A 24264-nucleotide genomic window follows, 5' to 3' on the forward strand; every position below is an offset into this window, starting at 1 on the left:
TGCTTTCCTCTGCCTGAGGGTAGGGAGGCTCTTCAGAGGGGTCTGACCAGACTGGACCCATGGGCTGAGACCAACGGGATGAGGTTTAACAAGGCCAAGTGCAGAGTGCTGCACATGGGGATATAACAGCCCCATGCAGCACATGCAGATCTGGGCTGGAACCATGTAAGAGCTGGTTTATAAGGATGTGAGGCTCTTCTGAAAGAGCTCAGGTGACCTTTCTGTGCCTTTCACAAACTGAACAGGATGTCAGGATGGGGTTCAGCCCTTTTTGGGGTAAGCAGGCTGCGCTGGGGAAGTGGGAGGGAGCTCGGTTCACGCTTGTTCTTCTGCTCCCACAGCTGATGGAGATGCCATTGGGTAAAACTGTTTGTATCTTGGAGGAGGAAGCCCAACTCCCCAAAGCAAGGGTAAAGATAAAACCAGCACATTTCAGACTTGTACCAAGAAGACGATGTTGTGCACTAGATTTTGCAATAATGTCATCTCAATGAGGGTCAGACTTTTAGGGGAAGTCTTTAATCTCCTCTTCCTTCTGACTTGGTTACGTTATTTCCTGCTGTATCACCACTTGAGCTGCTGGGACTGCATGGCAGCTCTCCTGGTTGCAGTTCAGTCACACTAGATGCAAAGCTGCCTTGCCCATTTGGATCAGATCTCATGACTGTCCTTAACCAAAGCCAGCAGGAGACATTTCAGTAGAGTGTATAAAATGCGTGCAGTAGCCAGCTACGTGATAGTCTGCCCTCCCAGTCCAGAAAAATCTAACACTTCATGCCCTGAAGCATGAGTTTTAATAACCCTTCAACAATGTTTTGGTATAATCATCAACTATTATAATTGCTCTGGATCATCTTGTCATCTTTATAAATGCCTGCTCAATTTTTTAATCAGGCTGGACCAAAAAAAAAGAGAGAAGTGTGGCGATGAGTTCTGATTTGTGCTGCATCTGGTGTTGAGCACCAGAAGTTTATAGATACATAAGGGATGAGAATCCATTTTACAGAGACAGGATTAGGCCCAAAATGTCAGTGAAGTGCTGGGATTGGTGGAAGGTCAGCACAGGTACGTTGTTAAAAATGGCACTTTCAGCCCATTCCCATCCATAGGCTCCTGATGTGTTTCTCGATCATCCTAAAGGTGGGATTGATGTCACCTGTCAGCTGCCATCTAAATCTTACCTGTTGAGGTTAAATTAACCTTTGGGCTGTCTGCAGTCAACAAGGAGAGCTGGATACCACAGGGGAAGTTTCTTGCCAGGGTATAGCTCAAGGTAGATGAGAGGAGTCCCCTTCTTGGCAGTACCTCTCGCTGTCATGGAACCTAGGACAAGGAGAGAGCTTGCATGATCGTGAGCTCTATTTCCCTACCTCTGACGTGAGCTTGTTGCACACTTTGTGTCTAACAAATGTTTGCTGAGAAAATCTGGGGGACAGAGAGATTCTGCAGCAACCCTGGGCCACCCAGTCCAGGGATTACCATCCCCACTGTTACATGGAATTTGGTCATTGGCATTTTGAACATTCGGGATTTTTCCTATTCTCTTCCTCCATTCCCTGGTGAACTTGTCCTCCTTCTCTCATTCTCTCTCTCCCCTTTTCCTTGCTGAAGAAGCTGGTCAGAGCTGTGATGAGGAACCACGGGTCTCCAGCTTGCATCCAGCACGTGAGCAGATGGGTATTGAGTCCAACCATTCCCCAGCCCCAGCTGGATGGAGATGATGTTGGCGTTGAGCATGTTGAGAGTGGAGGATGTGGTGGTGGGCCAGCATGGGGATGGCAGCAGTGCTGATCCTGTTTCAGCTGTGGAAGGACAAAGTCCAGGTGACCACCTGGAAACTCTGGATCTCTCCCTTCCTAGGCCAGGATCTGGCAGTGTGCGTGTGACAGCAGATCGAGCAGGCCGTGCGGTAGGCACAATCCTATCCTCAGGTGCACCCCAGAGCTGAAAATAAGAGGTTCTGTGTTACTGGTGCACTGGGATATGGCACAGGTTATGTCTAGGGTTTCAAGCAGAGAAATATTAGAACAATAGCTCCTTATTAAGAGAGCCAATGGGATCCTGGGGTACATCCGGAGGAGTGTAGCCAGCAGGTCAAAGGAGGTGATCCTCCCCCTCTGCTCTACCCTGGTCAGGCACCACCTGGAGTGTTGTGTCCAGTTCTGGGCTCCTTGGTTTAAAAAGGACAGGGATCTCCTGGAGAGAGTCCAAAGAAGGGCTATGAAGATGATGAGGGGCCTGGAACATCTACCCTATGAGGATAGGCTGAGTAAGCTGGGACTCTTCAGCCTTGAGAAGAGAAGACTAAGGGGGGACCGAATTAAAGTTTATAATTATCTGAAGCAGGGGATGCAGGGGGAATCAGCCAGCCCCTTTTCAGTGGTCTGTCGGAACAAGGGGCAATGGCTGCAAGTTGGAGCACAGGAAGTTCCACACCAACATGCGGAAGAACTTTTTCCCAGTGAGGGTGAGGGAGCCCTGGGACAGGCTGCCCAGGGGGTGTGGAGTCTCCTTCTCTGGAGAGATTCCAGCCCCATCTGGACACCGCCCTGTGTACCCTGTCCTAGGGACCCTGCTTTGGCAGGGGGTTGGACCCCATGGGCTCTGGGGGTCCCTTCCAACCCCTACAATCTTGTGATTCTATGATTATTGCTGTGGCTTCACCTTCTATTCATAGTAAGTATTTGACCCTTCATGTGCTACGCTGCGTTTCATTTGCTGCAAAGCTTAACATCCCTTCCCAGTCTCTTAATATTCTTTGGTTTAAATCGGGCTTTTAATGGCAGTGCTTGAGTGTGTCGTTGGTTTTTTGTTTGTGTTTGTCTAGTGGTTTAGGTTGTAGTTAAGTGAAATGTGTGGTGTAAGCAAAGAGAAATTGCTGTATGCAAACCATAATTTTCATGTACTTGCTGTTTTGAGTGCTGTGATGAAAGGGATGTATCACAGCGTTTTTATCGCATCAGCTGCTCCCTTTGTCTCTCTACCTGAAGGGTGGCAAAGGGCCCCCTTTCATCTGGAGGATTATGAGGCCATTATGGTAAACAGCACCACCAGTTGGGTTGACGTTGTTGGAGCTTTCATCTTTTGTTCTAAGTTTTGAAGTGTTATTTGTGGTTCTCTTGTTCCCTGTCTCATGACTCGATGCTCGGTGAGAGCAGAGAGCAGCTCCTTGCCAGAGTGGTTCAAGAAAAATCATTAAACTCAGGAGGAAGGGGAGGAGAAAGAGGGGCCAGCATGAAGCATGACATACTGCCCAGCTCCATTCCTCTGACTCCAGAACAGGTATCCAAGAGCTGATGAAAGTGTATGAGGTCAGAGGATGTGAGCGTGATGTTGGGGCCAGCAGGAAAGATGGAGAGTGACTCTTTATCGGGGACTGTAGTGACAAGCCCAGGGGAATGGCCTTCAGCTGCAGGAGGGGGATGGAGAGGGCCTGGGAGGCAGAAATCCCTCCTGGGGAGGGGAGAGGCCCTGGCACAGAGTGCCAAGAGAAGCTGGGGCTGCCCCTGGATCCCTGGCAGGGTTCAAGGCCGTGTTGAATGGGGCTTGGGGCACCCTGCGCTGGGGACACTGTCCCTGCCCGTGGCAGAGGGGCACTCTGGAGTCCCTTCCCACTCAAACCAGTCTGGGTTCTGTGATTAGTGGGCAGTGCTGACTGGTTTTGTCTGCGTTTTTAGCTGTGCACCCCATCTGTTCATCTCTAAGTTGGTTACACAAACCCAGGAGTTTACTGGGAAGTGTGTGCAGGGCCCCAAGCCCAGAGGAGCTGGAGCAGAGGACTTCACTGTAAACCTCTGCGCTCTTAAAATGCTTCTGCAGCCAGGGTTGCCTGCTCAGTCTGTGCTGGGATGGGTATAAATGACATGTCCTGTGTTTCCCATTCCTTTGCTCCAGCTGCTGAATACAGCAAAAACTAATTCCTCTGGAGTGAACTCTGGATAAGGAAACCTCTGATTCTCTAGTTGACTCTTGTATTTGCCTTTAGCGATTAGTGTGTATTCCTTTCATATTAAAACAGAATTCATACATAAAGCAGCACACACAAGAATCTATCTCTGTAATACTGAGGATAGCCATATCATTTTTGGATGTAACATTATTTCCTTTATTTTTTTTTATTGTCACATTTTCTGGTATTTTTTGCCCAGAATTTAAATCCTTCACCTTTATGCCTGTGTTTATTTAGCATCACTGCTCTTTCCATGCTAGCAATATGCCTTTATGTATTGGCTCATTACCTTGGGTGCTTTTAGGGTATGTGTTTGGGCAGAGCCCAAATCCAGCATGGACATGACACAAATGAAAGGGGATGTCACAGCTCAGATCGTGACTGTAAATTCCAGTATCGAAACTGGATTGTGCTGCCCTGTCCTGAACATTTCTGTTGCTCCCTTTATGTCATATGTGGATATTTCATGGACTGGAAGAGGAGAGAAATGAACATGAAATGTAATCAGTTGCCTTCTCCCTTCTGAGAGCAGCAGCATCTTTCCTGCCCAGCAGTGTAATTCGGCTGCTTTGGTGGTCTTGCCCTGATAAAGCCCCTGCAGCTGATCACCAGCCTGGGTCACCCTGGCTGCTGTATGGGAGTTAGTAGGGACCAAGTCTGGACATCTTTTGCATGTCTGTGGGGAGCTGGAGCCGTGGCCACAGTGTCTGCTGGAGTGCTGAGCTGCAGGTGCAGGGAAATAAGTGTCTGTGCTGCATCCTTCAGTTTCCTAGTGTGCAAGGAGATGTTGTCCCAGGGGAGATGACTATTCCTGACTGAACAGACCCAACTCAAGCTCTACAAATTCATCTCAGTTAGCAGCCTAGTCCCAAGGAGGTCATCAGGGAGGTGGGTGGATTAAGAGGGGTAGTTTTCAACGGGTAGGATCTGACTTGAGAACAACGTGCTTGCTGTGCCCGAAGTAGAGGATTGTTGCTAATTCCTTTCTTCCAAGTTTCAAAGTCCAGTGTGCTGGCACTGTCCTGGATGTTATAGGAACATCCCAAGCACAGCTGCAGGGTTGTTTGTACATAAATCCTCATCTGTGGCTTGACAGCAAGGTGAAAGACAGTGACTGAGCAGGGTGAGAAACAGGGTGTCAGGAGGAGCGTTGGGATGAGAGCACCCTTCTCAGAGAGCATGCAGTTGTGCAAAGAGCGTTTGTGGCTGATGTGTCTTTGCTTATCTTGGTTGGCTTGAGTGTGATTCTCTGGACTGAGCAATGCCACAGATGTCACAGAATCACAAGGTTGGAAAAGACCTTCAAAGATCATCAAGTCCAACCAATCCCATCCTAAGCTAAACCATATCCCTAAGTACCTTCTCTACCCCTTTTTTAAACACATCAGGGAAGGTGACTCGACCACCTCCCTGTGGGCAGCCTGTTCCAGGCCCTGACAACTCTTCCAGTAAATCTTTTTTTTCTGATCTCCAATCTAACCCTGTCCTGGCACAGCTTGAGGCCGTTCCCCCTTGTCCCATCTCCTGTCCCCTGGCTGAAGAGACCATCGCCCACCTCTCTACAACTTCCCTTTAGGTAGTTGTAGGTGGGGAGAAGGTCTCCCCTCAGCCTCCTCTTCTCCAGGCTGAACACCCCCAGCTCCCTCAGCTGCTCCTCAGAGGATGTCACCCCGCTACACCTTTCTCTTCCTCCTGTGTTTTGCAGCATCCCCTTCAATTAAACTTCTCGTGGACGACCCGATAGTGGTGAACCCTGGAGAAGCAATCACCTTAGTCTGTGTGACGACGGGAGGGGAGCCAGCCCCCAGCCTGACGTGGGTGAGGTCTGCTGGCATCCTGCCTGAGAAGACGGTGCTGAATGGGGGCACTTTAACGATACCGGCCATCACGGCAGAAGATGCTGGCACGTACAGCTGCATCGCCAACAACAACGTCGGGAATCCAGCGAAAAAGTCCACCAACATCATCGTAAGAGGTGAGTTGAGCTGGCAAACTACTGACCCTTATGTTGGAAGATTAATTGCATCCTAATCTGGCAGGAGAGCAATGGTCACATGGTGGTGTCCTGCGTTTCCAAGTGTATTTCTGGTCATGTCTTATCGTGTCTGAGATGAATTAGCGTTGGCTTCAGGTAGCCCGTGGTGCTAGTGCTCAAGCCCCCGAGGTGGCGTGGTGTCCCTTCGTACTGTGGAGATGCAGCAGCTCTCTCACCTGAAGTAGAGACAAAGGATGGTCAAAGGATGGTGTCTTCTGGGCACTGCCTCTGCTCATCCCCTGCACGCACTGTCTTGGCAGTCAGTGCATCCCAAGCTCCTGGAGATGTCATTACCTACTTCACCCTTTTCTTCCTCCTCATCAGCTGAACATGTTATTGAAATTAAGGCTGTTGTGCATGCTGTGAATCTGCTGCCATCAGACGACTGCTCCCTGGGTAGGAGCTTTAGATTAGTACCTATGCTTTAATTATACTAAATAGCAGGATAAATGTCTCTTAGATAAAAGTAAGAGGAGAATGCTTGCAGAACAATTACTGCCAGGTAGAGAGAAACCATTCCCAGTTGTTTATCGCTTTCTGGATGACCCTGGGGATGTGGCCGGTTGGTTTGAAGGAGGAGTTGGATTGGCTGATAGGCATAGTCAGAGTGGATTCATCTACCCAAACCAAACAGTTAATCTGAAACTCATTTTCTATAATCTAATCTGTGAATGGTAGAGAAACATAAACTCCCACACTATAGGAACTTTAAATAATAGCATGTGATTAATCATCCTCAGGAGAAACTGCCATATAAAGAGCCAGTGGTGTGAATATTTTATGAGAGCCATAACCCCTGTTCACTTCTTATTGCCCAACATATCATACACTTCAGCAGGACAAGGAATTAGAAGCTATTTCTGTTCTGGGGGTCAGGAAGAGAGCATTGTATCAGCCGTGGTCTGCAGGAGTTCATTGGGGGGTGTCCGTGGATTTATTTGTATTTCCATTTGAATTTCTTGACATTTGGCTTAGGGCTTTTGTTGTCAAGAGGCAAAAGCAGCCTTGCTTCAGGAACGTAGCCCCAGCATTAATTTGCTGTGATTTACAATGGGGATGAGGTTGGGAAGGGGAGATGTGAGTGAACCCCACACTCAGAGCAAGCAGAGGCTTTGCATGAAGAGGAATCTGGATGTTTTAATTGACCCAGCAGACAGCACCGGGGAGCCCAGCAGAGAAGCCAAAGTCCTTCTCTCCCCACAGATACAAATTTCATGAGTCATAGCATAGTTATTTATAGAAGGCCGTGGCTGGGAGATGCCTGGGAGCTTTGAGATGTTGAACAAAATATCAGCAAAGCATTCGAGCTGACTTCTTTTCTGCTTCCCTCCCTGCTGTGTGGCCCTGTTTGTTCAAGAAGGGACCACAATGAGGAACAACCTGCTAAATAAATAAAGCCCAGCTCCCTTCTAGCCCCAACACAGTGCTACAGGCAGATGAATAATAATAATAAACCCCCTAAAATTGGAGAGAATCCTTCAAAATGAAACAAATAAAAGAAATGAGTAACGGAAGTAATTTGTCCTGTTTGAAAGTCAGAATTAATGCAGATCATTAAGCAACAGAGGCACCAGATGAGGATGTGTTTAACGAGGTGCCAACGTGACACCGAGGTGTGTTCAGGTCAGGTCTCTGCTCCTCTGTTATTTTATTCTGAGAGCCTTAAAAAGTGGGGATAAGCATGGTGAAATGGGAGGGGGACACCAGATGTGGCAGCTTGAGGGGGATATACATCACCTGAGAGATGGTACAAAATGCACCCATGTGGAAGTGTTGTGTAATGTCTGTTCTCTGCTTCTCCAGGGTGTAAATAGCTAGTAATGTGAGTTCCCTGCTTCTGCAGGTTGTAAATAACTAGTTTTGGCAGTTGCCATGTGCTGCTGACAGAATGGTGGAGTAAGAGGTGCTACTAAAGGTCTCAGTGCCTTGCTTTCCATTCGATAGCTCCCAGGATTTATCTGGAAACCTCCTAATATACATAAGCATTTAACGTGTTCTCTGTTTTCCCACTGTCACTTGAGTTCCTCCCCTTCCAGTGAGGGTTGGCATGAAAGGAGGTGTCTGTTCCTAACATAAAAACCAGACTAAAGCTGCCATTATGGTGAAGAAATATTTAGATGTAACAGTCTTTGAATTTTTAATATTTTAATTTTTTTTCTTTTTTTGGCCTGTATAACTTACAAGTAATTGCAAATCCTTCCAACAAAAGCTGGGTGCTTGCTCATCAGTTCAGATCATAGACCCATTGGATGTGTTAGGTTGGAGGGACCTTTGAAGACCATCTTGCCTAACCCCTGCAGCAGGCAGAGACATCTTCGCTAGGTCAGGTCGCTCAGAACTTCATCCAGACCTTGGCTGTCTCCAGGGATGGGGCCTCCACCACCTCTCTGGGCAACCTGGGCCAGATGAACACAGATCCCTTGCAAAACAGCTGCTGAGGAAGAGAGTCCCTCATAGCCTGTTTCCTGAAGGGGTTACATTAATGCTGTCAATGTCCTCCATTGACACCCCTTTTCTCATTCAGGTTGTAAGCTGTGACCTCTGCTCCTTATGTCTTCATTCTGCTGAGCAGCTCTGCTCATGCCTTTCCCTTTCAGCCATCAGATAGTGTTAGTGAAAGTTTTGCTGAGATGAGAAAGAGAAATTGTTCTGGGTACCACAGCGCCGTTACGGGCACGGACACAATACAATCTCTTTCATTTCCTCCGTTTGCCTTGAACAGGAGCCCACCAGAGGCAAATCAGGGCCTGTGTACTGCTTACCTGTTGAAATCTCAGTGAGCAAATCTCTGAAATTCAGTTAGAAAGCAAGCCAGCATCAGCTTAACTGCACCCAAGGTTATCACAAAATGTTTTGTTCCCTCAAAGACATTGTCGTCCATCAAGGTGTCTTGGGCGAAACCAGAGACAGAAGAAATGTTCTCTCACTTCAGCAGAGCTGGCTGCTCACCAAGTATAATTATGAAGGGTTTCTTTCAAAGTATTTTCTTTAGATTAATGAGTTCTTTAAATGATTGCACGTCTGCCAGCGTTTGAGTATTGGTGGGTGTTCTCATCAGTGGCATCTTCACATCCTGCTCTCAGACTGATGATGTGAACAGCTTCCCGTAACACATTTCTAGACAAACCCATTAGAAAGCAGAGGGAGCTCAAAGAGAATCTTGCCTCCTCTTTTTCTAGTAAAACTTGATGATGTTCTCCTCTCTTTTTTTAAAAAAAAACCCCAACACTCTCAAACAGGGAATTTAACACACACCCTCTGGGTAAACAAAGTTCCCAACACCCTCCCTGCCTGAAATGAGTATTTCTTTGCTGTGCTTGCTTGGAGGATGTTCTGGGTTTCTGACTCTTACCCAGTGGAATAAAAAAGGAACCTTGTTCTGCTGCAGTGGAAATAATTAATCTTTAAGGCCAGGACGTATTTTCCACCCAGAATATTTCAGTTAATTGGTTTTCACCATGAGTTTCTCACTATGTACCTTTGTTAGTCCCAATTAGAGGTAAATGATAATCAGTTTTCCTATGGATATTTTTGTAATTAAAATAAGAAGCAAACACACACATATTTGTATCAAAAGAAACATGAACCTCTGTCTGCTCACAGCCCTTGAGCCAAGACACATAGTGATACAGACACATCTTTGTGTCCCCTGCACGCACAGCTACACGGGAAGGACTTGGCGTTATTGCCAGGAGCATGGTAAGACCTCATCTCTGATGTCCCCAGACTCAGTTCCCTGCCCTGATCTGGCACAGCAGGTTGAACATCCAGCTTATCCAATGTCCCAGGAAGCTCTTCTAGCCTGGGGATCTTTTGCTGTTGGAGGTTATTCTACTCTGTTAAAATTCAAAAGTCATTAAAGAAATGATAATCACAGAATCCCAGAAGGTTAGGAGTTGGAAGGGACTTCAGAAGATCATCTAGTCCAATCCCTCTGCCACAGTAGGATCACCCAGACTAAATCCCACAGGAACACATCCAGGCAGGTTTGAATGTCTCCAGAAAAGGAGACTCCACAGCCTCTCTGGGCAGCCTGTCCCAGGGCTCCATCACCCTGACAACGAAAACATTTCTCCTTGTAATCCTTAAGATCCTACATAAAGGAAGATCATCTCAATACCACACAGATTTTGGGTGACAAGTGGAAATGTCAAAAGAGCTGTAAATCAAAATCATATGTCTACAGCTTCTGGAAAATTGCACATTTTCAATACAAAACAAACAGGGTGCTCAGAATTATGAGAGCGCGGAAGAACAAGTACTCCAAAGGCAAGGCAGAGGGGTAAATGAAATAAAATCTCCATGTAGTGATTGGTGTGCCAATGAAGAAATAAAGGGGATTGATGATGAAGGCTGTGAGGTGGCTCCTCCATCTAGTACAAGAGCAAAAATACTGGGTAGCATCCTTGAAGGATATCACATTGGGAAACAGAGATGGAGAAATCAGAGAATCACAGGGGTTGGCAGGGACCTCCAGAGCCCATGGGGTCCAACCCCTGCCAAAGCAGGGTCCCTAGGACAGGGCACACAGGGCAGTGTCCAGACAGGGCTGGAATCTCTCCAGAGAAGGAGACTCCACACCCCCTGGGCAGCCTGTCCCAGGGCTCCCTCACCCTCACTGGCAAGAAGTTCTTCCCCAGATTGGGGGGGAACTCCTTGTGCTCCAACTTGAGCCCATCACCCCTTGTTCCATCCTCACAGACACTGAGAAGAGGCTGCCCATGTCCCCCTGTGTCCCACCCTTCAGCTATTGATCCCCATTGATCAGATCCCCTCTCAGGCTTCTTCTCTCCAGGCTGAACAGCCCCAGCTCACTCAGCCTTTCCTCACAGGGGAGATGCTCCAGGCCCTTCAGCATCTCTGTAGCCTCCTCTGGACTCTCTCCGGGAGATCCCTGTCTGTTTGATCCCAGGGAGCCCAGAACTGGACACAATACTCCAGGTGGAGCCTGACCAGGGCAGAGCAGAGGGGAAGGATCACCTCTGTTGACCTGCTGGCCAAACCCCTTTTGATTCACCTCAGGATCCCAATGTTTTACAGGTCTTAAAGTGCAGAGAATTAAGAGGATGTGGAAGGGTGTCATTGTGCACTAACTTGGATTTGTTGCCTCATCAGCAACTTCTTGCATTACCATCTTAAAATAGATGCCTTTGGCTCTTTAGTTGCCACCACAGTATGATTTTTTAGTGCCAGTTGACTCTGTGTGACTTTGCACTTCTGTGAAGAGGAACCGTAGTGTCTGGAGTTAATTTTGTAAAGGGGTGGGATTCCCTGTCACTTCAAATATAAAATAATAATTTTAAATGACCTGTGCCCAGCATTAGCACAGAAGCTTTTGTTGAACAAAAAGCACTCCGGGGGAATGTGTTTTAGAGGCTGAAATTGCTGGAAGTGCCTATTCCATTATGTCTTTAAAATCTATATGTGAGCTGTGAGGTAGTGACTGCGAAAGGGGGTGGGAAATAAACCCCAAAAAGACCCAGATTGGGAAATAAATGAAATTTTTGTTGCTTCTAGACTAGGAGGCCACAGAGATGCTCAGAGGACTGGAGCAGCTCCCCTACGGAGAGAGGCTGAGGGAGCTGGGCTGGTTCAGCCTGGAGAAGAGAAGGCTGTGGGGGGACCTCATTGCAGCCTTCCAGTCCCTGAAGGGAGCAGAGAAACAGGAGGGGAATCAGCTTGTTAAAGGGCAGAGACTGGCAGGACAAGGGGGATGGAGTGAAGCTGGAGGAGGGAAGGGTGAGATGAGATCTTAGGGGGAAGTTCTTTGCAGAGAGAGTGGTGAGGGGCTGGAACAGGCTGCCCAGAGAGGGGGTGGGTGCCCCATCCCTGGGGTTGTTCAAGGCCAGGTTGGATGTGGCCCTGGGCAACCTTGTGTAGCTCCAGGCCTGGAGGTTGGTGTCCCTGCCTGTGGCAGGGGGTTGGAGCTCTGTGATCCTTGAGGGTCCCTCCCAACCCAGACCAGTCTATGATTCTAAAAAACCCAACCCAAACCCAGTAATCTGGTGTTTCTGATGCCCATTTTCACACACCTGCTTGTCCTTCTGCTTCCCTGCAGTGGCTCTGTTTATCCCAGAGGTTTTTCTTGGGAATTTCCCTTGTTGATTTTTAGCAGTTGTATGGTGTAAGGGACAAATATATGTCTGGCTGCACATCAACACCTCTGCCATCACCCCTCAAAGATCCCCACTAGCTGTTAATTGAAACACGAGCCAGTGTCCATCCCATCTCCCCCTTCACCCCGGGTAGGTGCTGAGTGCCAGAACAGAGACAAAACTCACAAATTTTGTCCCAAAAGGTGGAAATTGGATTTTGGCAGCACCCATGACAGTCCTCACCCAGCGGGTCACCCTGCATTTTTGCAGCTGCTGGATGCTGGCCAGCAGCAGAGCGCTGTGTCCATCTGATGTGCCTGATCGTTAGCTGGCATCACCACTGATGGTGCTCAGGGGCTCTGGCTCCAGCTCACCAAGTCTGAAACGTTGAGTTTTCTGTGCAACTGGCAGAAGGACACTGGGGTGTTTTTTTTAAATCCCTGCTGTATTTTTTTTCCTTCTCTGTACTCTGGGAAGCTCTCACAGCAGACTGATTATACTAGTGCTTATTTTGTGGCTGGAGAAAGCCAAAGGCCTTCACAAATGTCCACACACATAAACCAGGCGTTCCTCCACCGCGCCGGAGCCATGACCGCTGTTGACTTCCTAATGAGCGACTGTGCAGGCACGTGGGACTGTGTGTGGGGCTGTGGGGGCTGTGTGTGGGGCTGTGGGTGCTGCAGACTGGCCAAGACAAGCTCGTTGGGACGTTGCAGTTGGGTGGCAATGCAGCAGCCCCCGTGCTGGCTTTTGGTAGCGGTTGATGGTTGTGTTTTCTTGAGGGCAGACTAGGAAGCATGAGTTATTTCATGAAAATGCCAAGGTTTTGGAAGTCATATTCCAGAATAGGACTGGAAGGGCTCTCCTGGGTCATCGAATCCATTTGTCTTTATCCCTGGCAGCCATTTCATCTCATCTCATCTGGTCATCTGGGGTTTTTTGTAAAAATGACCAACCCCAGCTGCAATTCTGATAGCTTTCTTCCAGCCCCCTCCCAGCTCTTCCTAGGAATCTCTTCCCATTGCTCTGACATTGAGATCCTCTCTCATCACCCGCATGATGTGTCTGCAGGGGCTTTGCCATCCCTTGAAAGCAGCTTTGCGGTGGCATCGGGCAAGCTCTGGTGAACACCATGCTGGGATGGAGGGCTGGGCTTTGCTTTTCCTCAACTACTGTAGCAATTGGGCAGTTTCACCCTGCCAGGGCTTTCCTTGTCCTCCCTCCTCCATATAACATATATTTTTTGATCAATTTTTGACAACTTAATTCTTTTTTCTTTGACAGCACTCACCACCTACCTTAGTTTCTGCTGTGTCCTGTTGGACAAGACAAACTACCTTCATCTGGTGTGGAGTTTAAATGGACCTTTCAAAATATGTTTGGAAAGGGGCTTTGGGAAAGAGCCCTGAGTTGGATGAGGAGCAGCTCAGGAAGAGCTTGGATGGGGCCCTATGCAACCTTGTGTAGTTCCAGGCCTGGAGGTTGGTGGCCCTGCCTGTGGCAGGGGAGTTGGAAGAATCTCATTCTTGGGGTCTCTTGCAACCCAGACCAGTCTGGGATTCTCCAAGTTGGAGGCTGGGCACCAGCCTGCTCTCCCACCCCACCCCAACCTTCCCAGCTTGCCCACAGGAGCCACAACCATTGCAGCATTCCTCCCAGGACTTCTCCCAGCTTTTTTAAGCAAGACTTTTAGTCTTTAAACCCACCAACATCAACCAGCCAAATCTGACTGTTCCACAGAGTCATGCACCCCAGGAGGGAGATTTCACTGAGACAAGATTTCAGCTTGGAAAACCATATCTTAGGGCGCATCCAACGTGTTGCTACAGCCATAAGTTACCTCTGCACCATCCTAAAAGTTTACAGCTCTGAGAATGAATGTGTAAAAAAGTTGAGCTTCAGTTTAATACATCCATTTATTTTTATTATCTGCAATAGCAGGCTCAGGCATTTTGTGCTCTCTCCCAGGCTGGGGAGTATCATGGGTGAGTTCATCAAATGGTTGGTCCTCCTGCCCTTTCCTTAGGGCTGCTGGGAATTTTTGTGTACTGAAATTTTATTTTTAAGTAGATTTGCTGCTCTGCAGAACCCCCTGAGGTGCTTCTGGGGCACCACGTCTCTGTAAAGGTCTATCAGAAGGGATTTCAAGAGGTGGTATTAGTTTGATCTCCCTCCTTCTGACTCTTGCATTGCGGCTGCTTCAGGTCGCTGTGCCCTTTCTTCACTGGGGCAAGGAGAAAAAGTTACCCTTGCTGCTGGTTGGCTAGCAATTATCACCTACTAATGCATGATAATGGTCTCTTTGGTAGGGGTATGTGGTTTGTGTTGTATTAGGTTGTGGCTGAGGTCTGTGCAGTCCTGGAATTATCATTTTGGCAGGAAAAAAACAGTTTTTCAAAGTTTTATCCATTCGGAAGGGAGGGGAGGAGAAGATAGGAGAAAGAATGGAGTATGGTGGTTTGGTGTGCCCTGGTGGCTAAGAGGGCTGATGGGATCCTGGGGTGCATCCAAAGGAGTGTGGCCAGCAGGTCAAAGGAGGGGATCCTCCCCCTCTGCTCTGCCCTGGTCAGGCCCCACCTGGAGTGTTGTGTCCAGTTCTGGGCTCCCTGGGATAAAACAGACAGGGATGTCCTGGAGAGAGTCCAGAGGAGGCTACAGAGGTGATGAAGGGCCTGGAGCATCTCCCCTGTGAGGAAAGGCTGAGTGAGCTGGGGCTGTTCAGCCTGGAGAGAAGAAGCCTGAGAGGGGATCTGATCAATGGGGATCAATAGCTGAAGGGTGGGACACAGGGGGACATGGGCAGCCTCTGCTCAGTGTCCGTGGGGACAGGACAAGGGGCGATGGGCTCAAGTTGGAGCACAGGGAGTTCCCCCCCAATGTGGGGAAGAACTTCTTCCCAGTGAGGGTGAGGGAGCCCTGGGACAGGCTGCCCAGGGGGTGTGGAGTCTCCTTCTCTGGAGAGATTCCAGCCCCGTCTGGACACCGCCCTGTGTGCCCTGTCCTAGGGACCCTGCTTGGGCAGGGAGTTGGACCCCATGGGCTCTGGAGGGCCCTTTCAAACCCCTACAATTCTGTGAGTCTGTTACCAAGATACTCTGATGACCTTGAATTGTGTTTTGATGCATTTACATCTATTGCATCGGGCAGTTGTGGGTGAGACTGGTGGGTCTCTGCCCCCTCCGAGAAATAATTTGGGGTATTTTTATACGCTCCAGATGAATTTTTGAGGCATTGAACTGTGGCATAAAAACAAAGTGTTGAAGGGAAATGCATCCCATGTTGGAGCAAATCCAGGCTTTAATGAAATCATTCCATGGAATAAAGCTCCTGAGCCACATGAGAAGCAGGAGATGGGGACAGGCTGGTGTGGAAGCCTTGGAAACTGGGGCTGGCTCTGGGTTTTGGACGAAAGGCAAGTGCTGCGTGCTGAGTTTCATTTGCAGTGTGTGGGCAAAGAGAAGATCTGCAATACATTACATCTGGGCATGCAGGAGCACTCAGCAAGGCGCTTTTTTGGGGGGGGGTTGTTGTTGTTGACAGCTTTGGCACAAGAATTCAACTTTAGAAAGGCTTTGGCCCTGGCAAACACCCAGCTGTAACGTTCAGAGGATTTATAATTTATTTGGCAAGCACACAGCCCACTGGGGATTGTGTCAGCTTCTCAGAGCTGTTTAATTTATATCCCAATTCTTGTCTGGCTTGTGATGAGGCTTCTGGAGTCCCCGTCTGCCTGCGAGATGGGCGGTCTGTGGGATGGGGCAGCCCCCAGCCCCTGGGTCTGGCCAGACTGGGAGGCAGTACCTGGCCTTGGCAAGCTTGGAATTGTTTTGGAGAGGGTTTTTTTCCTTCTTTCCTTCTCTTTGGGGTTTTGGAAAATACTTATCAATACTTATTGATCAGCCAGAAGGTTTTGTCATCTCCATCCCTGGAGGTGTTCAAGCCCTGGATGACCTGGTCTGAGCTCACATCTGGCCCTGCGTTAAGCAGCAGATGGGTCAAGACACCTCCTGAGCTCCCTTCCCTCCTGACTATTTCTGTGAACCTCTATGTCTTTGCCCTTCTGATGATGCTTATTTCTCTTGAATTTATTCCTTCTAGAAGCAGTTAAAAGACAAACCATGCTGTGTTTCCCATCCTTTGATCTCAGCTTCATCTGTTTAATGGATCATATGCCGAGTAACTTGTAAACTCAAATCTCCTTCGGTAGAGAGGAGCACACACCTCCCCTTCCTTCAAAAGAAAAGCACTGGAAGAAAGAGGAGCTAATTAACTAGAGCACACGTAAAAACAGACACCTGCCACATGGCATCTGCAGAATAATAAATCCTTTTCTTTTAAAAATTAGAAGCATTTATAAAAATAGAGACAAACCCCTGAAATCTCCCCACGGCATTTGCATTTAAATTGGAGATGTGAATGCATCTGGCCTTGGAAGTGCCAAATAATTACTTGATATTAAAAAGTTTGGAGATGCACTGGTAGAAGATGCTTGACAACTTAATTGTCCTGATAGCTACTGAAAGTTAAGGTTTTAATAAACTTTAAGCTAAAACCATGTTGACAGAAGCAAAATGAACTGTTGGTAAAATGCTGAGAATATAGAATCATGGGATGGGTTGGAAGGGACCCCAGAGAGCACAGAGTTCCAACCCCCCTGCCACAGGCAGGGCCACCAACCTCCAGGCTTGGATCTAGCCCAGGGCCCATCCAATCTGGTCTTGAATACCCCCGGGGATGGGGCATTCACCCCCTCCCTGGGCAGCCTGTTCCAGTCCCTCACCCCTATCTCTATATGGGTTTTTTTTTTAACCAGACTGCCTTTGGGTAGGGAAGTGACTAAAGGGAATATGCAGACAGCTTAATTTTGCCAGAATTACCTTGCAGACTCCTAAATAACCCATTTAAGGCATTTGAATTCTGAGAAAAGTGGCCAACGTTGGTGCATTCTCCCTAAAAGCTCCCTGAATGTTTATGTTATTATGCTATTATTTTTAATGTTCTCCTTACGACCCAGACAAGGTGCACCCTGCCCTCTCACTCAGCAGGGCTGTTTTCTGCTGGAGAGAGTTTTCTTCTGTGAAAACATCAAATGCCATTATCTACCAGGTGGACACTAGCTCTGTGCTGAGCTTCTGGGGGATTTTATTTGATGTTAGGCTGATTATGTGTTTTTAATTCTGAGAATAATGTGCATTTCTGAGTAAGGAAGTTTCCGTATCTCAGCAGTAGACCAAGCAGTTACGGGGTTATAGAGAGAGGCCTTGAGGTCAGGGAGCTTTCCCTGCTAGAGGAGAAACAAAACAACAGCATGATTTGAGGCAGCTGGGCTGGTTCAGCCCAGAGAAGAGAAGGCTGTGGGGGACCTCATTGCAGCCTTCCAGTCCCTGAAGGGAGCAGAGGAACAGGAGGGGAATAAGCTTGTTAAAGGGCAGAGACTGGCAGGACAAGGGGGATGGAGTGAAGCTGAAGGAGGGAAGGTTTAAATTAGATATGTAATGCTGAATGAGGTGGTTGTTTTCCTCTCAGGTGCTTTGTTGGTTGGCAAGGGCAGATTTGAGCTTTGTGTTCAATTTTGAGTTTTCAATGTTCTACAAAATAACCTCAAAATGTATGTTAATGTAAAGAAAACAAAGCTTAATGGACTCCACTGTGATATTCAGCAGTGTGGAAGATATTTTGGACAGTTGTTAAGTTGTCTCCACTTAGCTGAGCTATTTGATAATGCAGTTTAAGGCAATATCCTGCAGAATACAGAAGACAATGCAGCTCTGTTGCTCACAGCCAAAATGAAGACTTTGTGTTTCTTTGGAGTTCAGAATAGGAACTTTTTCCCCCCTTCTATTGATTTGATAGAGGTAGGAATGTTAATGAAGAAAGAAACACCAGAGAAGGATTTCCATCAGTCTGTCTTCAGTAGGAATGACTTTTTTATTAGTAGAGAGATCCATTTCTGTTGGGGGTTCATCTAAATATGAACCAGACAGTACGGACTGCACCTCAGTTCCAAGGTGTGGTAGTGGAGAGGATTCCTTTTCATACAGTTTAGGTGAGATATTAGGGGGAAGTTCCTTCCAGAGCGAGTGGTGAGGGGCTGGAAGGGGCTGCCCAGAGAGGGGGTGGGTGCCCCATCCCTGGGGGTGTTCAAGGCCAGGTTGGATGGGGCCCTGGGCAACCTTGTGTAGCTCCAGGCCTGGAGGTTGGTGTCCCTGCCTGTGGCAGGGGGTTGGAGCTCTGTGATCCTTGGGGTCCCTCCCAACCTAGACCAGTCTGGGCACAGAGGGCACAGAAGCTGGACCTCTGGTGTCATCCAGCAGCTTGGTCAAGGTTGCAGTCTTTGCACAGTTCTGCTGCTTTAAATTGCCATGGCTGTGGGCTGCACACAGATACATCAGTTAACACAAAGCCAAGGGTTCCATGGCACCCTGCATCACCTTAGGAAGCAGCCAGGGGCCAGCAGTTGTTGTTGGGAGCAGTGCAGCAGCTGATGTAGTCACGTAGGGTGCCTGGCATGGGACGTGCCTTTGCGAGCTGGGAACGTTTTGGTGCACGAAAGGAGCGTTTTGGGTAGATCAGGGTGGGGGGTGGGAAGATGCTGCTTAACCTGATGAATGCAAATAGACCTTCGTTGAGAGCCTGAAATGCATTTTATTACTTTGAAATGTAATTAATGAGGGAGGGCAAAGACAGGTTTGTGAGGAGTTCCAGGATGAAAACTGTTTCATCTTTGTTTGTTTGATCACATCAGAGCTCTTTGGGGCCTCTTTGGAGAAAGACTGGTGCTTTCCTGTATCTCAAAGTGCAGTTCCAGACTTATTTGCACGTTTTGCTGCTATTTTGTAACCCCCTGTGTTGATAATGATCCAAAGTCTCTACTGGGACATGGCTTTGGTTAGCATGTCTGCAGAAATATCTCCCATACCTTTCTGGTGAACCCTGTGTCTCTCTTGTATGCAGTATCTAACCCCATGGAAACCTTCCAGTGGTGCCTCAGTCATAACTGATAATGGAGTGAGAGGCTGGTGACAGGATCCATCACATGGTTCAATATACTTGATGTGACAGGGGGATGCCTGGAAATTAAGGTCCAAGAACCTACCCGTGAGGATAACCCAGACCACTGTTTTATGGGGCTTGACCATCCATGCAAACCCTCCTTTTTCCACAGCCTGGTGGATCTGCACCAGGCTCACTGCAGGCTTTCCTGAGAGGTCAGTGTATGCCAGATCAGACAAGTCTGCGGTGATTTTGGAGACCACCTCCGACATATGTGGATCTAAGACTTCCCACCTTCTTGCCTGCAAGAAGCAGCTTTGTGCTCCCAAGACTACTGTAGGAATAATCATTCTGGAGAGATCTACTGACCCCTTGTCATTTTGCCAAGGGCAGCCCTGTTAGTTCTGAGTCTGAGCCCAGCTTACTGGGGACCTTCATTGCTGTAATACCTTATCTTTCAAAGCCCTGAGCAGGGTCATCCCAGGTACTCCTGTCTCTGCCAGCCAAGGGACCCTCTACCTCTGACTTACACAGTCCTCTTCTCCACCACACCATGACTGGGAGTGGTTCATCAGAAAGGTTTCTGATCTGGGTAGGTCAGGATGTTTCCAGTATGTGAAGCGATTTGGAGTCTTGTCATTTGGAGTGGGAGATCCAGGGTCAGTTTCCCCTTCTGACACAGAGCTGTAACTCATAAGATGCTGCAGCACCACAGTTGTCACTGCTGTTTTCAGGCTTTGGGGAGGGAAGGTGTGTTGCTGCTTAGGGCTGGTGGCAGTTCTGCCTCTTGCAGTGCTTTCCATCCTTGAAAATGAATGGTGAAGGAAGCCCACCATGAAGTCCTATGAGAGCCAACCTACTTTTTGAGCTGCTTCTGGGCCAAATATTGAATATCTCAGCACTGTCACATCTGGGACAGTCCTGTACAGAGTCCTTGGTCCTAGATCTGAGAGAAGTGTGTCTGCTCATCATGGGCCCATGCTGCTCCCTGCTCCCCCTGCCCTCCAGCTCCACATGGCTGCAGCTATCACACGTCTTTGGGTGGTTGGTTTCTTGGGGACATCTTTCAGGTGCTGATGGTGATTTTCATGTGCTTTGCTGGCACATTAGAAATTCAGAGATAGGCAGGTTAATTGCAGAGATCACTGTGTGTGTTCTGGTGCCAAGTGAGATTAGAGATTTACAGATATGGGTTGTTTGATGATCGAACTTAATTCTGGAAAGATGCTGTATTTTAAAGTCAAATTTCCTGCTGATTTTGTTGGTGACAAGGAAATGCTGATAGCTCTGCAGCGTGAGGAGTCTTGGGAGAATGGGGTTATAAAAACATTATGTTGACTTTCAACCTTAGGGTGTAGTTGGAGAGTTGTTGGGCTGTTTGATGTGAGAATTTCCTGACTCTCATTGATGAATATGTAGTCTGTATGTTCCCATGGCCACCTGTGTCCTGGGCTGCATCCCAGGCAGTGGGACCAACTTGGGCTGGGAAAGGGGATTCTGCCCCTTGGCTCTGCTATGGGGCAGAGACTCCTTGGCAGCGCTGCCTCCAGCCTGGGGATCCCCAGGACACGGGGGACACGGAGCTGTGGGAGTGAGTCCCAAGGAGGCCATAGAGACGATGGGAGGGCTGGAGCCCCTCTGCTCTGGAGCCAGGCTGGGGTAGGCTGGAAAGGGAAATAAAGGAGACTTTTTCCTTCACTTCAGAATTTCTAGAAACTCCCTTAACTTTCCCCACACAGAGCACCAAGACACACCCCTCCTCTCAACTCCTTTTACCTGGATGTATGAGAGAATACTGAGCTCAGGTTTCAGCTCTGCACAGTTCTTTGGTGGGTAGAGTTTGCTGGAGCAGATCAGGTCAGTGGATGATCAGTCTGATTACTTCTTGTACCTGACACTGAGCCTGTATAAATCCAAACCAACCAGCCAGAGACACAAAACTTAGCATTCTTTTCTGGTAATTCAGTCTATGAGTGGGGAGGCCTTCCTGGCCCATGAAGGAAGTGGCTTATGGCCCAGAATCTGAGGTGCTGCACCCCTCAGCATGGCTTGCAAACAGAATTGTAGCACAAGAGATAACAAAGGACAGATCAAAGTTAGTGTGACTTTTCTTAGACCTTGTTTTTCCTTTGTAGGAATGAGAAACTGCTGAAACGGTCTCTATGAACAAGCACTCAAAGCAAGGGAGAAAAATGCAGAAATAAAAATAGTTTATTGAGGTTATTAGCAATTAATTCCAGTTGAAAGGTGCTGCTCATCATGCCTCTCAAGTTATTTTTTCTTTTTCCCTGTCTGGAAGCTGTTTGTGTAATACATTTACTGTTTCTCATGTTTGTAAGCATTTTTGTTCTTCCATTTTCAAACAAAAAAGTTCAGCTCCTGTTTCAAAGTTACCAGTTACCTCCTGTGGTAGTTTGACTGTCATATGATGCAGGGTTCATCCTCTTGAATCAAAGCTCATGGTCACTCTGCTTCCTGAGCAGCTGGCTGCAGAAAGGAGAGATGCTCAGTAAAGACCAGTGCACATTTAATACAGAATCATAGAATCACAGACTGGTCTGGGTTGGAAGGGACCCCAAGGATCACAGAGCTCCAGGAAGGTGTGAGGATTTTCTGGCAGGGCTGTGCCCTTGCGTGGGTGTAGGGTGCTCCTGAGCACTAAGCCTGCCTTTGAGATGGCCTCAAATACCTTTCTGCTTTGGGGTTCCCATGTGAGACACCAAGACTGCCTTATCTCTGTTTTACTGGGGCTTAGAGAACTAGTTGAATTTGGATCACAGGCTTGCATGGCCTTGGATGCAGATAGAGATCCTAGGGATGCAGTGTGCCTCTCTAAGTGATGATGTTCTTCTCCTGGTCCTGTGTGCAACCTTCAGCCTCAGGTTGCTCCTGCATGTATGGGATGGGTTTTCCTCATCTGACAAGACCCAGGTGCAACCAAGGTGCTTGTGATGGGCTCTCCTGTGTGGGTACCCATCAGAAGAGCATCCTTTTGCCGTTAACCATGGTACATTTAGGCTACAGCCTAGAGAGAGGTACTTGAAGTTCACTGGGCAGCAATTCATCCACCCACATGAGCCGGGGTGAGGCAGCCTGCCTGAGGGCACCCACGGGGACAGAGGGAGCCCTCCAGGCTGCCACAGGGAGGGACTGGGGTGCATAAACCAGGGCAGGCTGTAGCCTCAGGCATGTGCTTACCTCTTCTCATTTAACCAGCTGGCACAAAGCTATTTTGCATGCCCGTGTTCCTTTCTGGGTAGGTTGGAGATGACACTGCTGGGTGTCATCTGATGGTTGGGTGATATCTCTGTTTTCTCTGGATGCTCTGATAACATAGGGATGAGGAGGGGCTTGGAAATACCTCCAGAAACAAGTAACAAACACTGAAGATTCATGAAGTATTTTGGTTACTCTTCCATTGTGAGCAGCTCAGCTGAATTTGGGTGCTGTGACTTCCTGTGTTGCATTTTGGAAATAACAAGGAGTTCAGCAGTGGGATAGTATTTGATTAGGATTTGATCCTGTAAAACATTAACCACGTACAAAATGCATCCATTGGGAGTTTCAGTGACTTCCCAAGCATCAGAGAACACCAGGTTTGGGTGGGAAGGGCCCTTAGAGCCCCCCAGTGCCCCCCTGCTATGGACAGGGACACCCTCCACCAGCCCAGGGTGCCCCATCCAACCTGGCCTTGAGTGGTTCCAGGGAGGGAGCATCGCTCACCTCTCTGCACAACCTGTGCAGGTATTTCACCGTCTTCATCTTAAAGATTTCTTCCTTGTGTCTGGTCCAAATCTCCCCTCCTCTAGTTTAAAATCATTACTCTTTGTCCTGTTGCTACAGGCCCTATTAATGTCACATGCAGGCATAAAGCCAATCATAAGGAGGGCCACGAAGATGATCAGAGGGCTGGAGCAGCTCCCCTATGGAGAGAGGCTGAGGGAGCTGGGCTGGGTCAGCCTGGAGAAGAGAAGGCTGTGGGGGGACCTCATTGCAGCCTTCCAGTCCCTGAAGGGAGCAGAGGAACAGGAGGGGAATCAGCTTGTTAAAGGGCAGAGACTGGCAGGACAAGGGGGCTGGAGTGAAGCTGGAGGAGGGGAGGGTGAGATGAGATATTAGGGGGAAGTTCTTTCCAGCGAGGGTGGTGAGGTGCTGGAACAGGCTTCCCAGAGAGGGGGTGGGTGCCCCATCCCTGGGGGTGTTCAAGGCCAGGTTGGATGTGGCCCTGGGCAACCTTGTGTATCTCCAGGCCTGGAGGTTGGTGGCCCTGCCTGTGGCAGGGGGGTTGGAGCTCTGTGATCCCTGGGGTCCCTCCCAACCAGTGCCATTCTGTGAGCGTAGTAAGTCTGAATATGCAAAACTGGTACTTTATTATTATAAACTTTCTTTCAGCCTTAAAAAAAGGACGTTTTTGGATCACCCCTGACCCATATCACAAAGATGACAACATCCAGATTGGGCGAGAGGTGAAGATCTCCTGCCAGGTGGAAGCCATCCCTTCTGAAGAGCTTACCTTCAGCTGGTTTAAAAATGGGCGTCCCTTGAGAAGCTCTGAAAGGATGGTCATCACACAGACTGACCCTGATGTCTCACCTGGCACCACGAACCTGGACATCATTGACTTGAAATTCACTGACTTTGGGACATACACGTGTGTTGCTTCTCTGAAGGGAGGTGGAATATCAGATATCAGCATCGATGTCAACATCTCCAGCAGTACAGGTGAGGAGGCTCTTTGGTCATTGGTTTTACTTTGATGTAGCCAAACTATGGCTTTTCTTGACTCACAGGGAAAAGAAGTGTATGTGCAGGGTGCTTCTCACCACGGGGAGTCAGCAGTGTGTGCTGGCAGCTCAGGCAGCCAACCACTTCCTGGGCTGCATCAAGAACTGGTGAAGTGGTGCAGTGTGGTTTGGAGAGGTGGGCTGGCCATCAGGTGTGTTTGGAAAACAAGATGCAGCCAGCATTTACACAGTTCACCTTTGCTGTGTCCTACCCTGAAAGCTGTATGTACACAAACTCTGAGAGACAGGAGGAAAACTCTAATTTTATATAGTTATTTAGTTCTTATTTGATTATTTGCTGTTTATTTCTTGCCTGTGGGTGTTGTTCAGGGATCCTTGAGTATTGTACTACTTTCTGCTAACTTCTGTAAGCATAAACCAGGAGAATTTATTTGTACTGTTTGAAAT

At 48.3% G+C, this 24264-nt stretch overlaps 1 protein-coding gene across 2 annotated transcripts in view; it reads left to right on the forward strand.

The window, feature by feature from the left end:
- MDGA2 (MAM domain containing glycosylphosphatidylinositol anchor 2) overlaps window positions 1-24264 on the forward strand; it is a gene marked incomplete at both ends in the record, with an annotated part of 321167 nt that overhangs the window by 172905 nt on the left and 123998 nt on the right. For both annotated transcript variants that reach the window (XM_084270655.1, XM_084270656.1), the window contains 2 exons: window positions 5655-5924; window positions 23465-23794. In XM_084270655.1, the coding sequence (XP_084126781.1) occupies window positions 5655-5924; window positions 23465-23794 (600 nt within the window). The remainder of the gene's footprint in view (window positions 1-5654; window positions 5925-23464; window positions 23795-24264) is intronic.

The sequence above is a fragment of the Gallinula chloropus genome (genome assembly GCF_964237585.1).
Source record: "Gallinula chloropus genome assembly, chromosome: 14".
Taxonomy (NCBI): domain Eukaryota; kingdom Metazoa; phylum Chordata; class Aves; order Gruiformes; family Rallidae; genus Gallinula; species Gallinula chloropus.